The sequence below is a fragment of the Eretmochelys imbricata genome, chromosome 2 (assembly GCF_965152235.1).
Source record: "Eretmochelys imbricata isolate rEreImb1 chromosome 2, rEreImb1.hap1, whole genome shotgun sequence".
In the NCBI taxonomy this organism is placed as follows: domain Eukaryota; kingdom Metazoa; phylum Chordata; order Testudines; family Cheloniidae; genus Eretmochelys; species Eretmochelys imbricata.
In genome coordinates this window covers 162364754-162381432 of record NC_135573.1, presented here as the reverse complement: position 1 = coordinate 162381432, position 16679 = coordinate 162364754, and the positions used below count along the sequence as shown (strand labels likewise).

The 16679-nt window shown below is 40.9% G+C and overlaps 1 protein-coding gene across 2 annotated transcripts in view; it reads left to right on the top strand.

Moving 5' to 3' along the window:
* FHOD3 (formin homology 2 domain containing 3) overlaps positions 1-16679 on the top strand; it is a 614532-nt gene that overhangs the window by 506011 nt on the left and 91842 nt on the right. Inside the window, exons 13-16 of one of the 2 annotated variants that reach the window (XM_077810936.1) lie at positions 2972-3022; positions 7445-7648; positions 11712-11720; positions 15731-16032. In XM_077810936.1, the coding sequence (XP_077667062.1) occupies positions 2972-3022; positions 7445-7648; positions 11712-11720; positions 15731-16032 (566 nt within the window). The remainder of the gene's footprint in view (positions 1-2971; positions 3023-7444; positions 7649-11711; positions 11721-15730; positions 16033-16679) is intronic. The other variant, XM_077810937.1, reaches the window with a different exon arrangement.

The following is a 16679-nucleotide window of genomic DNA, read 5'->3' as shown; positions in this document are numbered from 1 at the left end:
AATTTATATAGATCCCTCCCAAATGGGAGAAATCAAACCATTCTAAATTAAATAATTTTCCAAAGGCCTGAAATTCAGTATACGTATTCAGGAGCTTGCAGGAGTTGTGGAAATGCCAGATATAAAAAATTGGTTACCCTGTTTGTTAGTTGTACAGTGTCATAGCAGATCTCATTGGTGTGGGACTCCTTGTCCATCTGCAGTTATGAAGTATTCTCTGCAAACTGTGCCTAGAAACAATAATTTCACTGTGTCATAATCAGGGGTGTGAGGAAAAGAATATCTTTCATCAAGTAGAAGTCAGAATTTTGCAGGCTATAGACTGGAAACAGTTGCTGTCTCCTCCATAAAGCATTTATTGGATAGCCCTAGAATATATATTAATAAGAATTTGGGCACTAGTTTTCATGGAAATTTGTCTGTTGAGATGCAGGTTTAAGCCTTTTCTGTTTTAGTAAGCATCTAAGAAATGGAAGCAATCTATTGTGTCTATAGTGAAGCTGGGAAAGAGGGTACTTTTGCCTGAGGTTAGTAAGAGAGGTTATATCCAATCACAAATAGAAGAAAACAAAGAAAGTTACACATAAGCCTTCTTTAGTCAGCGGAGATGCCCTCCTGGCTCCAGAACACAGCTAGTTCAGTGAAGAAAAGAGGAGCAGGAGGGCAGGGACTAGGGCACCACAATAAAATCTTCGGCAGCCAAAAGCTGCCCAAGTTCTTCTGAAACAGAAGCAATTAGATCCTAATCTTCTAGCTCTAAGCTCCTTCCAAAAACTCTCCCTCCAAATGGTATCATATTGCTACAGCAGGCAGTCATGAGACAGCCAACATCAACTTTCAGAAAGGAAACTCCCAGACCAAAAAAGCCACCACAGAGCATTTGGCAGCTTGAATGATAGATCTGCACATCTCACCCGCAACATGCCGTGATAGTGCTGCCATTGGGGATGGATGGTTCCTAAGGTTAGAAAAATGAGAACATACAAGTGAAGTTAAAAAAAAAAATCTTAATCCCATTCCATGAGCCCCTCACAGTTGTTAAATTAAGAGTATAATCCTGTGAAGTGCTGAACAGCCCAAATTCCTAAATACAGTGGTGACCCTTAAAATTTTCCAGTTAGCTAAGATATGATTGAGATAACAAAACTTGTTTCAGTACCTGTGCAATATTTGAGTTATTTTCCATAGTAAATATAGAGCAGGGTTTCCCACAGTACAAGACATTCTCCCAGGGTGGAGAAGGGGTGGAGACGATTAGCCTGGGGTACATGGAGAGGCCTCTCCGGGTATATCTACACTGCAGTTAGACACCTGTGGCTGGCCCATGCCAGCTGGCTTGGGCTTGCAAGATTCAGGCTAAGGGACTGTTTAATTGAAGTGTAGACATTCGGAACTGGGATGCAGCCCGAGCTCCGGGACCCTCACCCCTCACAGGGTCCTAGAGCCCGGGCTCCAGGCCGAACCTGAACATCTACACCACAATTAAGCAGCCCCTTAGCCCAAGTCAGCTGGCCCAGGCCAGCCACAGGTGTCTAACTGCAGTGTACAAATACCCTAAGTGTTCTCCAGAACCTCAGTTTTCTTTTTTTTTAAACATTAGTCTCCTAGCTGTTAGAGTTGCTGAGAAAATGTAGAAACTGTGAACCAGTGTGTAACAAACACGTTGATGGCGTCGTTAGTTTGCAGAGAGACTGAAATAATAACTCTAAGATGTGCACTGCAGCTTTCATTTCAATGGGCGCTAATTCCAATGCCAATGATGAATGTCAGCATTATAGACTATTTCATCTAAGCATGTGAGAAAGGAAGTATCATATTATGAAGATCTTCACCATCTGCTCTGAGTGACTGCTCATTTAGGGTAGGGCCTTAACAACACATGGTAGGATTGAAGGGGAGCTAGATCAGTTTCATTCTCCTGAAGGGGACTCACTTTTTTTAAGGATTAGGAACCAATGGTCTAGAGAACAGTGCAAATATTTAAGTATCTTTAGCTATATATACAATTTGACAAGTTTTTATGGGTGACATCTGCATGTGAGTGCTAAGGAAGGGGCATGATAACGGTCTTCAGATGTTTGATTGGTGCACGCGCCAGGAATGGTGAGTAATTATTTCATTTGATACAGAGTATAAAAAGGAATAATGAGATGTGATCAGTAAGTGGAAGATTTCTGGAAAACTTCCTGGCACTGAGGTCTTATAGGCTGAGAAATAGTCTGAAGTGATGAAAGTCCCATCAGTTTTGTCTAAACACTTGACAAAACACTATGAAATGGACTGCAGGGAACAATCTTGCATCGGCAGGGGTGTGGGCTAGATGTTCTAACAGGACTTCTAACTTCTGCAATTCTTATATACCCCTATGAGATAAACAAGCTGCAAATAATATAAAGAACATTTCAGCAATAAAGATCATGGGTGGGACATCACACCCAGTAATTACACTACCCAAGTGTCAGGCAAAGTTGATCTGGCAAATGTGAAAGAAAAGAGTTGCTTGGGGAGTTGTGGGAGGAGAGAATAAGAGGAACTGGAGGAGAAAAAATAGCAGAAATGTGAGGACAGATGTAAGTAGTGGCATTTGAGGACTTGTAACTTGTCCAAAAGTCAGGGCCATGAGAAATAACAGGCAAACATAGAATTATGTGCCAGAAATTCTATTTTGGGCTTCTAAGCCTGTAATTCAAAGTTGCCCATTTTTATTCTATGCTTAGTATCCTTCCCCACTGTACATATTTGGGGTGATGGTGACATAGAGTGTATCTATGCACATCTGAACACACATACCCCCTCTTCCACATTTATTCAGAGAGTAGATGCAAATGTCTTCAGTATAGATAGTCAGCCTTCATTACCTTTAATTGTCTTGGGTTTAGATGTTTATTTCTCTTATTATTTACATCTGTTACCTTCCTTATTCTTGTTCCTTCTTATTCTTGATTTCCTCTGCAACTTATTGCAACTTTAGCCGTGATTATTTAGACAAAAGAGAGGAACTAAGGCAAGCAAGAGAAGAGAGGTTTGTACCTTTTGCTTCCTGCTTTCAGTTGCTTTCCACTTATTATGTCCGTTATTGTGTTGCTATTGACTATTTAAATGCACTTTTAACCTGGCATGCAAGGGACAATTTTATTTAAAAAGAAACCTATAAGAATGTTGTACTTTCACTAAAACGAAAAATGAGTCCAGTCATGGGCGTAGGAATAAATAAAAGTGCAGCAGGACTGGTAGGCATGGGATTGGTTGATTGACATAACTTATCTGTTGATTTGGGAAATAATACCAAGTATTACATTTGCACTAGAAATTTGCCCAAATATTAGTATGGTTATAGTTCTTCTAAACCAGTAGTTTTCAACTGATGGGTACAAATCTTCAGGGGAGGTCAGTCAGGTGGTCATGAGCCACTGAAAATTGTGTTATTATCTAAAGCAAAGAAAATTGGTTATCAAAAAAAATCTCATTCCCACACTCCCAGCATACCCTTATCCTTCAAGGTTCAGTATTTTCTCAGAACCACTCAAAACACACAAATAAATTATATAGGTTTAACATTGTTAGCATTGATACATTTTTTTATTCTTTCATAATAAATATAATGGTAGTTTCAAAATTTTTTACTCCAAATAAAAGATTACCAACTGGAAAGGTTGAGAAACACTGTACTAAGCAATTGGGTTCCTACGCCTATGAAAGCAAGTTTTCAAGGAGCACTCAAATAACAGACTTTGTCTTCCAGTAGTTTAACCTCCGTTTTCAATAGTGGTTATTAATGACGAGACGGAATTCTTGTTTTCACCTGCAAAATGTGCATGTCACTAACCAGATAACAGACAGAAAAAATCAAGAGTGCTACAATTCTGTTTTGCATAACGTATGCCGCATCCTTACCATTGAGAGACTACTGGACAAAGTGACCCATGGAATCCTTTAAAAATTGTGTTTCGTTACATTAATGTGAAGAAATCATCTAACTGGTAGATTTCTCTCTGGCAGTACAAATCATCACAGGAGGCAATTTCTTCCTTCAAACTTAGTCTGACCCAGCAGCAATTCTGTTGTGGCTAAGGTGGCCATTATTAAAAATGATGTTGATGTTTCTAAAATCAAACAGAGGTTGATGTGCTTTCCCTCATCTTTACAGCCAAAAATATAGCCATTTAAGGAATCTTGTGAAATGAAACACATCTGACCGCATAAACACAAAACACTGATTGTAGCTGGGTAAAAACTTTTACCACCATCCTGCTGGTCGGCTAGATGTGAAACAAATTAGAAGTGAGCTCTCCAGTATTTTCAAGTTGTAATGGAACATGCTAAAGTAAGCTGGAGTATTTTTTTGGAAATGTTCACCAGCAGGGCATCATTGCTATGCTGTCTGGGCCAATTTTACCAGTCATTTGCAATATATCTTGATGTGTATATATATATCTTGAAATGAAAAACTAGACTCTTATTTCCTTCTTAAGAAGAGGAAAGCAACATCCCTCTTAGACAGTCCGTATATGTTGGAGGAAGAATCTACAATGGAGGTCAAACATGAGTCATCCATTGCATTGGCCTTATGTAATTTTTTTTATGAAGTCCTTTGCATCAGACAACTTCTGACAGTGCACTTTTTTTGCAAACATATATTCCACATTAAAACAAAATAAGCACAAAAAGCTCTGTTGAAATCCCCCATTGTCTAAGTTTCTCCAGGTTTTTGGAGCAGTCTTGTGTAGTATCACATATTATATGAGCCCCTGTATGCAATACCTATAGTAATTTATGTCCTGAGCCAGAGCCAATTGAAGTCAATGAGAGGTTTTCCATTGACTTCAGCGGGCTTTGGATCAGGACCTTAATGAGGAAGTAAAAAGTTTAACTCTGCATTTCCTTGGTTTTGCAAGTATGAATCAGTAATATTATTTTCATGTATTTTTGTGTTTGATGGCAGATTGTCTGCAACGATCGTTTAAAAATGCCCTTGCAAAGGAACACGCCCAGACCCTTTCCTAGAGGTTTACAGTTCAAATGGAAATGTTCCTGTTCTTATTCTGACCTATACCTGCTGACTTTGCTGATACAGAGGGTTACGTAGAATTCCGAGGGCACTGCTCACAGATCTAGAGAACTTCAAATTACATTTTTATTCTCTTAAACAGAATCAGTGGAATTGATTGCTCATGAAACATACCAAACTGACAACCCAGGGGTTTGCTGCCTTATAGCCATAGAACAGGTTCAGCATATGCACTGGCACTGCAAGTTGCCCTGACCTAGAGGAACATGGAAGCATGTATGGCGGCCGTGCCTCCACCTGGACTGGAATAACCACACGTAGGAGAGAGACAGTAGTTCATTCTTTATCCTCATTCAAACCCTGGTCTTCATAAGACTTCTAACAAGAAAGCTAATGTGATGGTGCTTTTGATAATATAGATACCTGCTCACTAGGAACTGAATTGAAACCATCCACTTGTTTAACATAACTCACTTAACAAATGTGAAATGGAAACAACTTTTGGTCTAGATTCATACTTGTTGCCTATTGGTATAAAGCTCCATCTAGACCTTTGCTAATCCCCTGAGTTACCCAGTATCCATGGTTGTTGTGTAATGCCATGAAATCTGCTGCTATATGGGTTCAGTTTTTACATTTTGACTAGATATAGCTGTGAATGTTGACAGACTGCTATTTGCCTGGTGAATTTAATTCTGCAGCACAAAGCCACAGAAGCTAAAAAGTTAAATAGCTGAAAAAGAGCAGAGGACAATAAAATATTGTAGTTCCCCATGTTACAGGGGGATCAGTCCTGATTGTTGCTGTAGTGCAGTGGCACATTGCAGAAAACTTCGTTGCAGCCAGCTGTTCTGTACCTGGTTTAGCTAAGCGATCTATTTGAATGTCTCTTTATGAGTCCGAAGTTCCATCTGCTCAGTTTGTGGGGAGAGGGAAGGCTGAATACCTGACTGACTGTGGTTAAAATAAGGGCTGGTTTCATTAACTGTGTAACAAAAGACCATGATAATGTTTGTGAAGGGCTTTCTCTTCTTTTGGAAAAGAATCATTCTTTAGAATTGGCTTCATGCTAGAACTGTAAACAGTTCTTATTTTATAACCATACAAGTATGTGGCTTGTTATATTTTCATCCAGTTTGTAGGAGTTCCTTTTCCTACAAAAGCTCAGTTCAAAGCATGCCTATTCCTCCAGAGGAATAAAAGAAAATGAGTTTGTTCGTCATTATTGCAGTTTATAATAATGCAACTTGCATCAGAAAACACAAGAAGTGCTCTTCAAAGACATCTTTATATGCTGTATAGTTATGCTTGTGAATGCATGTGTCTGATTACTATATGCACTAAGCATGTTTATTACCACATCTGGCTGACTTCCTTACCGTTACTGAATTTAATACACACGTGTACATTAATTCTGCCTGTCAGGGAGGCAGGATTGGGGAAGGGGCTGTTCCTTGTTATGATGTGTTTACAGCAGTGGGTTATTGGAGGATGACCACATAGTCTTTCAGGGACATAGGCGGTAGTCTTGATTAACCTGTTTAACAGCTCACTTGTGGGTAAGACAGAGTCAGGAGCCTGTTACAGCTGTATTCATAAATTTATTCCTGAGCAAATAATGGTGGATAAAATTAGCAGACATCTGGAAGAGGCACATATTCCAAAGTTATTTTGGTCCAAATGTATAAAGCACAGTATGAAGAATATGATTGGTAGCTGGTCTTAATAAACAGTTAGTGAGTTCTGCCTGCCTAAAATGCAAAACAGATGTATCTTTGTTCTTTTAAACTGACTTTGATGAATAAACTATATGTGACGTCAGGTCCAAGCTATTGGATGTCTGAGTCCGGCAGAGAAATTTTTTAGAATAAAAAAAAGAAAAGTTTCCATTGTAGACTCCGGAGAGAACAAAGTGAATTCCAGTGCATTGCTCTTAGAGCAAATAGAAGCAGGTTCAAAGCCTTAGATAGTCCTCAGTCCAAACGTTTATTATTGGTATTATTTTCAGGGAGAGCTGCTTTTGTCTGCTGGACTGAACCACTTTCCCTCTCCCTGCAGCAAGTCAGGGACTTTGGCTATTTGCATCAGTTTAGGGGGCTGGGTTTGGGGGGGGGACTTTTTTGGGGGAGGGGGGTGGAAGAGGGAGCAGGCAAATGCTTCCAAAAAGGAGGAAGGCAGGACTGTAGACAGGATACAATATCTGAGGATTGTTTAATGATACCATTTTTTGTTTTGTCATGAGCAACTTAATATTTTTTTGGCTAATATCTTTTGCTTTGGTGCACTTTTACTGGCAGACTGACCCAGCAGTCAGTGTAGCACTGTACCCCTTGTGTCAGGAAGTCAGTTCATTCTCTGCAGGTGCGTCGTCCCTAAACAAGCATCAACCACTGGCTTCTCTCTCTTTACGGAAACCCTTTGGAATTTAACTTTCAGATACAAATACTTGGAGAAGTTGGCAGCTGAGGAGTATGAGAAGGAGCTGAAAAGTCGGAGTATATGCCGAGGCAGAAGTGAGCTGTCCTTGAACTTGAGTTCTCCTTCTGCCCCATCCTCTCCCATTCCCAAGTGCATCAGCCCAGCATCCATAGAGTCACAGGAGGAGCTGAAGACCCCTTCAACACCCCGTGGGACACCTCAGTCCCCTGAAGGTGAGTGCAAGGGAGGACTGGGAGAAAGGAGCTAATTTTCTCATTGCGTCTCTCTGTTTAGCACACATTTTTTGTGCATGAATACAGAAATATAAGCTCTAGGGTGCCACCACTCATTTCAGGGGTCGTAACTTGACAGATTGGTCTGTGCTTTCTGTCTGCATTTTTCTCTTACTTTCTCAAATGCCTTCTGAGCTACTCATGCTAGGAATATGTTATAATTCATTGTTGTTATTATTTATGGTTATTATTATTGCCCATTGTTCTTAGAACAAAATAATTAGAACATGCAACGTGCAAAGCATCTTATTTTAGCATCATGTTCCTTGTCTATCAGTAGTTACTGAATACTAAAACAATAGTGCTCCTGCCAACACAGTTTGCTTATGTGGATTCTCTGAAAGAAATGCGACTGCTGAATGCCAAGATTATAATAACCTTCCAGCATAGCACAGGCTGAATGTGACAAACAGAAGAAATATTAAATTTAAGGGGGAACTTTGTTGCTTAATTTTAATGCACACAAAAAATTTAAAATTTTAGCAAAACTAACAAAGGGGGCCAAATGCAATTAGGAAGAAGGAAAGTATAATTAGCATTTTATGTGGTTTGTTTGTTGTCATATAATTTATTGATGTCCAAAGTGATACTATGCATGCACATCATTCCACCACTTGCATCATGTGTCCCTCTCTCCAAAAAATCCCAAAATCACAGAGATGTATATTCCATGTGATGCTGCATTAACATTGGGAGCCTCTGTGCATGTTGAGGATGAATTATTACCATCATTTTATTTTATTTGGTTTGATTTCCTGCTACATGCTATTGGTGATTAATGCTTCTATGATTTGCGCTACTTGGTTTTATTGGGTATCATGGCTTTGAAGCATGCTGTAAAGCAATACAACTGTGAAAGAAGATACTGAGGTTGCACTTTGACTTTGGGTGTATTTACTCTAATAGCATTAAATCTCAGGTCAAGTTTATTTAGTTTGAGTTTACGTGATTTCGTAATCACACTAATTTCTTTGGGTAGTAGAGCCCCCACAAGTCTCTGTGGAATCGTGGCTCAGAATCTGGATATTTTCCGGTAACATTTGTCTGTCAAAATATTTAAAATCCCAGTTCTTCAGATCCATTGTTGCTTTTAGAGCAAATGAGCTAGATTTTTCCACCATTAGGATTTCACAACTGGGTAAGGAAGTATCTCTTTTATGATGATTATTTTAACATATTTCCCCTGGAAGCATTTTTTAAATGACAGTATAAAATGGAGCATGTGTTTAGAACAGGTGCAGAGAGCAACTCTAGGCAGCTGGACAATGGAGAGCCTATCAGCAGACAGCCAGCAGGTGCACAGGGCATCTCAAATGAAGCACCTAACAAAAACAGGTGTACATGGGGCAGCCAAAAGATAGTACCTGGGAACTGGGCAAGTGGGCAGAGCAACAGCCGGCACAAAACAGGTGGGCAGGGCAGCAGCAGACAAAATTCGGCAGAAGGCAGCTCCGGGTATTCTTCAGGTAGCTGGGACAGCATCAGTATATGGGCCCTGAAATTTATTTATTTCAGTGGGAGTTTTACCTGAGTAAGGATTGCTGTCTCTTGTCTTCAGTAAGCAGCAGGAAGGCAGCATTGGGGATTTGGCAAGTGAGGCAGGGCAGCAAACACCCCAGGCTGCTGTGAACTGGACAGCACTAGACTGGCTGTCATTTTGTATGCAAATTTTCGTGCCATGTTCACTGAGCACCTCACACACACTAATGAATGTAGCCTCACAACAACCCTCTACAGTCAGGAAATATTATTTGCCCCATTTTATGAATGGGGAAACTGAAAACATTGACTTGCATATGGTCATATAGGGAGGCTGAGGCAGATCTAAGAACTCAGCTCTCCCTGAATTCCAGTCTAATGCTTTAATCCTAAAAACTACTTCTTCCCAAGCAAAGAGAAAATTGCAGAAGGAAAATGTGTGATACATTCTATGCACTGTAAGGGTATGTCTTCGCTACCTGCCGGATCGGCGGGCGGCGATCGATCCAGTATGGATTGATCTAGCGTGTCTAGTCTAGATGCGATAAATCAATCCCCAAGCACTCTCCCATCAACTCCTGTACTCCAGCACTGCGAGAGTCGCAGGCGGCATCAACGGGGGAGCATCAGCAGTCAACTCACCACGGTGAAGACACCACGGTAAGTGGATCTAAGTACGTTGACTTAAGCTACATTATTCATGTAGCTGAAGTTGCGTAACTTAGATCGATCCCCCTCCCCCAGTGTAGACCAGGGCTAAGACACAATCCTTCAAAGAAATGTGTTAATTATTAGCTGGATTCTTTTATCTGGTGAGAGTGACTAGGGGGAGATGTGCAGTCTTGCTGAGTTCCCAAGTTTGGGTGTACCATGCCTATACAGCTAAAAAGAAAGATTCTCAACAGCCCCAGTGGATTCCGGGTGTGCCCAGACATTTGAGTCAGGAGGGCTTGATTAGAAGTGAAATTCTGCAAACAGGTCATCTGTGTCCATGGAGATGCATGTACGCATCCCTCAACAGGTAGGAGCTGAGAAGGCTGACTCAAGGTGGGATTATCCATTTTAGACTCTAGACAGTTGTTAAGGAGCAAGACTGGGAATGCTTTTGTTCTCTTATTGGGCTTGTAGGACTGGCTCACAGCGTTATATGAGGAAATGCCACAGTTGTAAGAGACACCAAGTGCTCTGGCAATCACAGGGGTCTTTGGTGGTTGGATCTGAAATGGGTTGTGCATGGGAGAAGTGGAGGGAATACAGGGTGTGGTGGGCAAGGCTCTAGTGGGGAAGGTATGAAACAGGGTGGTGAACAGCTTCTTCTCCAGACCCACCCTGTTACCAGATGTTTGAACCCTTGCAAGGAGATGTTAATTTTCTCATGCTGATTTAGACCCTGATCTTGTAGACGCTGCATGTATACTGAACTTCAAACTCATGAGTAGGCCCATTGAAGGGAATGGGAATAGTCAAATGCTTAAAATTAACTAAACATGTGCAGCAGTGTTTGCCAGATTGGATCCTTGCTGAATATGACGAAGATGGCAGTGGCCTACTTGATCAGAAAAATCTAGGGTCTGGGATAAGCTGTCCTAAGAGTGGAATTTCAGGAACTGCCAAACCTGAATTTAAGTTTGAGCTTGTTGTTTATTTTGTGTTAACATGTCAATAAAGCCATGAGACAATTAGTGGCTCTTTTGTCACCTGTCCACTCATATGTCTGCCTGCTGGCTACTCCCCTAAGCTCACAACGCATCCCCTGAGTCGATCAGATAAGAAGGCAGCATATGTGGGAATAACAAGTTCTAGAGAGGTCAACTAGTCTATTTCCCTTCTAGTGCTGAAAACAGAAGCAGTTGGAGGGCAGGATGGGAGCCATCAGTCCAGAGAGAAATCAGATGATGTCTGCAGCTTCTTGCCAGCCACCATTGTGAGCTGGTGGAGTCACAGCGGGGTAGGGTTGGGAGTCATGAAAGTAAGATGGAGGGGTGAAGAGAGGGATTTAGAGTAGGTTGAGGAGAGAGGAGAAGCCATTGGGGAATGAGGTCTGGGTGTTATCGTGAGACTGGTGTTGCTAAGGTTAGACATACATTTAGGATGAGTGGCAGAAGATAGGACTGTGCACATTAACAATCTTATACAGTGGGGTTCATCTGAATTATGTTAAGCTGCTAGATACAGCTAACAATTTTTAGGTTTTAAGAAATTCAGCTTCCTTACTTCTACTTCAGAAATACACAGTGCCGATTACTCTTTCAACAGCAGCAGCAGCAACAATGGAAATCTGAACACCTGCAATCCAGCCCTCACAGCTTCCGTCTTGGAACTTGATAGTAGTGAGATTTCATAACTTCTTGGGAACCCTGAAACTCCAGCATTCACTCCTCCGGGAATGTCTCACTTTTCTTTTTTCCTGTAGTAGACTTGTATTGTTTCATTTTCAGCAGAAACATAACCAGACATATGATACAAAACATCATGCATCTTAAAACCTTTCAGACGCCCTCCTGTTGATATAGCCACCCTAAGTGTCCATTCATTTAACGAAAGTTCTTTATTCACCCAATTTATTTTAACTGTAAAAATTAAATAAAATTGAATTTTGATAGAAAGGGGAAAGTGATTTAAATGCTGCCAAAGGGAAGTTATAACCATTCCATAACCACTAGTAAACTCAAGTGAGTCTTAACAAGAACTGCATACACACACAAAATGAATCTGAGATAAAAACATGATAAGCACTCCACTCACAGAGATTTATTGAGATCTATTAACACAGTGCAGCCAGGAGGATCTCAGCACCATCAATGCCAGGAGGTGTTGGAGATGGATCAGTCATGTCTTTCGAATGGAAACTGATTCCATCACCTGGGGCACAGCTGGAGAACCATTGAAAGACTTGCCAGAAACAGACAGGAGTGGAGGAGCTTCGTCACTGCCCTAAACGCCAGAGGCATAATGGGAACATCATGATGATGATGATGATCACAGTGATTTTGCCCTTCCAGTACTTCAGGAAAACCTACTTCGCTTCCACTAGCCCAGATTTAAATCAAAGTCTTTCCTCTTTTAACCAAATCCCTCATCTCAGAAGCATAATTTTAAATGCAATGCTACTGGTGTGGCAATGTGTGCTTCCTTGCGTTGGCCCACCACAATACTTCAATACATATCTGGAGGGTTCACTTATAGGGATCAGAGGATGGTTACTCTTTTGGGGCTTGTCTTCACTATGGGCTAAATCGGCATGGCTGTGATCGATGCAGTGGGCATCAATTTAGCAGATCTGGTGAAGACACAATAAGTGGATGGGAGAGCGCTCTCCCATTGACTTAATTAATCCACTTTAACAAGAGGCAGAAACTATGTTGACCATAGAGTGTCTCCCATCGACATAGTGCGGTGTAGACACCACATTAAGTCAATGTAAATTATGTCAACTTAGGTTACGTAACTTAACTAAAGTAATTTAGATTGACTTACATCACTAATATAGATAAGGTGTTTATGAAAACTTAGGTTTTCCTTAGTCTTGGTCTCTATGCTGTGTCTGCCAGCAACGTTGCCAATTGTCATGGTGGTTTTTCGGGTGTGAAAACTGGTCCAGTAGATGCTGGACTGAAACCAACAATTCATTTCACATAGGTAACCAAATAGACATCTGCTGGGAATGGAGTTTATCACATCAGCATATTTCTCTCCAATATCAACATGACCATTAAATTTATCATATAGTGCAAATGCAAGAGACAGATGTGTGGTGAGCTCAATATTTTTATTCTCTCCGTAGTGCGTGTTGAATATTTTGTATTTTTGAGTTTCATTGGCAGAGGTTTTGGTGGATTTATGTTATTACTTATGTTGTTTCGGTATATCTTGGATCATTTGACACTATCTCAAAAGCTAGAGAGACACCATCAAAGTGGTTGAGTAACAGCACTTCAATCTTTTGTTCTGGAAGTGTTGTTCTGTGTACTATAGCACCAGAAAGGGCAGAATACTAGGCACTCCCTGTACTAGGAAAGAGATAAATAGCATACTCCAAGATACTATATTGCTATTTACACTTAGTTATGTGTTGTCTTGTGTTAATGTACCACTTCCATCTATTACATAGGGACTATTCCAAATACATAGAAAATGTAAAACCTCTTCTAAGCTATTTTCTGTTTATTTTTTTCTGCTCCTAAACATTTATCAGATATTCCCAGTTCTTTCCCCTGTTAAACTAAAATCTCTGATGCAATCTCCTGACCATGGTATCATAAATAAGGTCAGATCTGGCCAAGTGTTCAACGGTTCCCTTCTTTTCAGTCATCAGAGAACAACTTCTCTTTTTGGAGAGAAAGGTTGAAAGTTCTGTACCATGTGCCAATTGTATAAAGGTTAGCAGATGACAGTCGTGTCTTTGTATGTTGTGATTACAATGTGACAAATTCATAGGTCTCAAATATCTCAGAAGCATGTTAGTTCAGTGCTCAGCTATGTGACACAGCCTAACTTCTTAAGGACACTTAAGGTTGTATCTTAGCAGTATTGTACTTCCGGCTTGTCTTGAAAAGAGATAGTGGTTTCCCTATGCTCTGGGAGCTATGGCTCAGATACGCTCTCTGTGGTTCAAATTGTCTGCCCAATGAACAGCACTAGATCTGCTCTGATTTTCTGATGCTGATTTTCTCTTGGGTACTGCATGGGTGTGAGACACCTTAGATATGATGCAGAGGATTAGCTAGGGTGACATCCTGGCCCCATTGACGTCAAGGGATCAGGACTTCACTCATAGCATTAACATTTACAAGTCAAAAATTATGCTTTGTAGGCTGTGTGAAATAGGATATTACAATACCAAAACCACATTACTGAACACTGTCTGGTTTAGTGATGTGATTTGGAAAGGTATCCTTCATAGAAAGATAAAGATAGGCTTAATAAAATGTACAAGCATGCATTCTTAGAAAAACATGGCTAGATTTTTTGTCTCAGGATGCGAAATGCCTTTGTACTGAGAATGAGAGAAACTTAAAGAATCCTCATTACTGCTCTTATTTTGGGCTTATGCCTTCTAAGGCTAAATCCATTTACCTTCTCTCTAGAGCAGTGGTGGGCAATCTGCTGGCGGGCCACGAGACAGTTTGTTTACATTGACCATCCACAGGCACAGCTGCCCGCAGCTCCCAGTGGCCACAGTTCACCGTTCCCAGCCAGTGGGAGTTGTGGGCGGCCGTGCCTGCGGACAGTCAATGTAAACAAACTGTCACGTGGCCTGCCAGCGGATTACCCTGACTGACCACATGCGGCCCGCAGGCTGCAGGTTGCCCACCACTGCTCTAGAAGACTGAAATTTTTAGGTCCCACTTCCTTGTTACACTCTTTCACCCAAAGGCTCAATTGAATTCTAATCTCTTAAGTTCTCAGAATATGTCATGTCATATGTAGCTGAATCCAGAAACCACTACAGGGCCTGAAGTGCATATTGCAATATTGTAAATGAAAAGTAAGCAACAAGGGGGAAAATCTGATATGATTAAGGTATTGTAGTTCAACCATCTTGCACAAGTTTTAATACAGAGGTGATGCGAAAACTGTGCGTACCTAATATGCATGTACATTTTCATCACTTTTGCATGGCCATTTCAATTTGCCAAGAGTTGTGGGCTGCTTGATGTGAATATGTGTGGATGCTTTCCAGTGTCTTCACAGCATAACAAAAAAATCTTGCATGTAAAAATCTCCTGGTTTAGCTGAAAACTATAAGGTGAATGACTGGATTGCACTGTGTCAGTGATAAAGCAAGAAGGAGAAAACCAAGTGCACCATCAACAATGTATGCCATCTGCTAACCAATTACAAGCTAAATTTGTGCCATATGCCATCCAATTGGAAGCTAAATTTATGCCATATGCCAAGCAGTTGGAAGCTCAGTTCAGTTTTGATGTGGCTATTCTGAAGTAAATATGCATAAAAAACATATGCTTTCTGTCAACCAAATTTGTATGACACTGTCATTTCCAGACTGTGCCATTTACTGTGCTCATAAAACTAATGATTGTATCTTTTTGTTGAAGCCATCCACATCAGGTGAAAAAAGAAGTCACCATAAAAATTCCTTCAGAAACCCAAGGGGATTCAACTACAAGGCACTCTCCGCTTACTTTTTTGTTTAACTCATTCCTTATAGCTCAGTCTGTGTGTTGAGCTTTCATTGCTAGACATGGATTGGATGCCCGTTTTCTGATGGTTCAGCTCTTTCTGTGACCACAATAACCAAACTTCCAATGAAGTATAAGTAAAAAATTATGGATTAGGTTCAGATTGTAAGCAAACATAAATCAAGCAAGACTTGCCAAGTTGCACTCATGGTTGGTTCTGTCTTCACACAATGATCAGCAATCTCTCACTCATAAAGCTAGACTCTCCATGGACAAAAAAAAATCACTCGTAAATTCACATCTTGCTCATTTGGATGGGTGAGTCTAGACGACCAAGAGAAATTGTTGTTAAGTGAATCTTTTTCTTCATTGTTCTCTCCACCAGTGAGTGCCAGTGAACCTGAACCCGAGCCTGAGCCAGAGACAGAACCAGAACAGGAAACTGAGGCAGAGGCCGAGCAGGGAACGGAGACACCACAGGAAGTAGAGGCTTCGGAGGTGGGACCAGAAAGTGAGGTGGAGCAAGGTCCCGAGCGAGAGCCAGAAGAAAGTGCAATACTCAGTGAAAAAGAGAGGCAGAATGAGGAAGTGAACGAAAAAGACAACTGTTCTGCATCCAGCATATCCTCAGCAAGCAGCACTTTAGAGAGGGAAGAAAGAGAGGACAAGTTAACCAGTGACAATGAAACTGGTAAAGTGAAGCTTTTTCAATAAATGCAGGCTTTCCCATAAAGAACATGTCAAATCAGGTGCTTTGGTGTAAAGCTAATCAACTAACAAATCTTTTCAGCCTGTCCTTCATTAGTATTTCTTCCTTTATGGTTCAAATCCATAGCTGCTCCCTTTGTGTGGAACTCCATTAATTTCAATGGGGTTTATGTGTGCAGAGCAGCAGAAGAATCAGGTCTTATAAGATTTCCCTCTGATCAAGACCTATTTCTTCTTTCAACAATTAATTTACTAACTGGTTAGAGACTGGTCCTACCACTAACATGCATCCAAAGGTCAGTGAATTCTGTTGGATGTTCCAATGGTATGAGATGCCCTAAGATAGTTTGTCATGAGATCGCCAATGCCTGTCTCCATGCTGTTCACTATCACGATGGGTAGTCCTAATGTTAATACTATAGGAAATTAGGTGAGGTGCTTCTCCAGGTGCTGCATTTCTTTCTTTTCTTCCATCATTCCTGTCTTGGTCAGGTATCAGAAATTCAGGGAGACACTTTGAAGTTGCTGACTGTAGAGCTAGAAATGCCTGACCATGGCTTGGGTGGAGAAGGCATAAGGAGAACTTCCACAGTAGCCAACAGTAATGGCTGGATGAACCACCAGCCACAC